General features: G+C 30.6%; 1 protein-coding gene across 4 annotated transcripts in view; it reads left to right on the forward strand.

Annotated features, from left to right (window-relative positions):
* The first annotated feature begins 301 nt into the window (after positions 1-301).
* The window catches only part of LOC107842982 (kinetochore-associated protein KNL-2 homolog), a 12,772-nt gene continuing 12,164 nt past the window's right edge, over positions 302-909 (forward strand). For all 4 annotated transcript variants that reach the window (XM_016687093.2, XM_016687094.2, XM_016687095.2 and 1 more), the window contains exons 1-2: positions 302-508; positions 618-703. In XM_016687093.2, coding sequence (XP_016542579.2) covers positions 398-508; positions 618-703 — 197 coding nt within the window. In that variant the 5' untranslated portion in view covers positions 302-397. The remainder of the gene's footprint in view (positions 509-617; positions 704-909) is intronic.

The raw sequence follows: 909 nt of genomic DNA on the forward strand, positions 1-909 counted from the left end.
GAAGCAACAAAGGAAAAGAAAGAAAAATTAATATATTTAAAAAGGCTACAAATTTTGAATATTGTCGTAATTGGAGAAAAATATAAGAGATAGAAAGATAAATATTTTAATCAATCTTAAAAAAATTTTAATTTAAAAAGCAAAAAGCTAAGTACCCAGCTTCTCCCTTTTTATTTTTTTTTCTTAAATATTCTTTTATTTTATCAACTATCAAAAAACAGTTTAAAGAAATATTAGAAGTTGATTTGATTAAATTTTAATCCCATTCTAGTTTAATGAGTATAATTTTGAAGTGTGTTTGACCATCCCTTGTCAAAGTTGTCACCTTTAAGCAACACCTTTCCTTCAATTTTCTCCTTTGGGGACAGAAAGACACTGACAAGCCTTATAGTAGCAAATGACATTCCCGCGCAAGAGAAAGGAGAATACCACTAAAATGGCTTCTCCTTCAACGGAATCTCCAGAACCCAAAAGCAACAATTCTTCAAAATCTTGCTTTCACCCAACAGTCAGTATATATCTTTCTTCCTTCTAAACAGTCCCTTAAAATATTGATTCTTCAAACTCCCTAAATTTTGCTTTTTTTTTTTTTTCTTTTTGACAAAATAAACAAACAGGTGTGTTTGAAAGATTGGTGGCTTGTTAGGGCTCAAGGTGATTCTCAAGGAAGGACTCTTGCTGTTGCTGGCCTCACTTCTAGAGAGTAAACTTTTTTTTCATACTTTCAAGATTCATTTTTTTTAATTTCTTTCTAAGTTTTGTTGCAACTTAAGCTCCTGTTTGTCCATATATTTTGAAGTTGAAATTTGAAAATTTTAGTTTGTGAAGTTGTGATTTTTGGAATTGGAGGCTATGGTAAACAGAAATTAGGGTAGAAGGCTGGTAGGTAGTAGTTATAGCATTAATCTT

This window comes from Capsicum annuum, chromosome 9, assembly GCF_002878395.1.
Source record: "Capsicum annuum cultivar UCD-10X-F1 chromosome 9, UCD10Xv1.1, whole genome shotgun sequence".
Classification (NCBI taxonomy): Eukaryota; Viridiplantae; Streptophyta; class Magnoliopsida; order Solanales; family Solanaceae; genus Capsicum; species Capsicum annuum.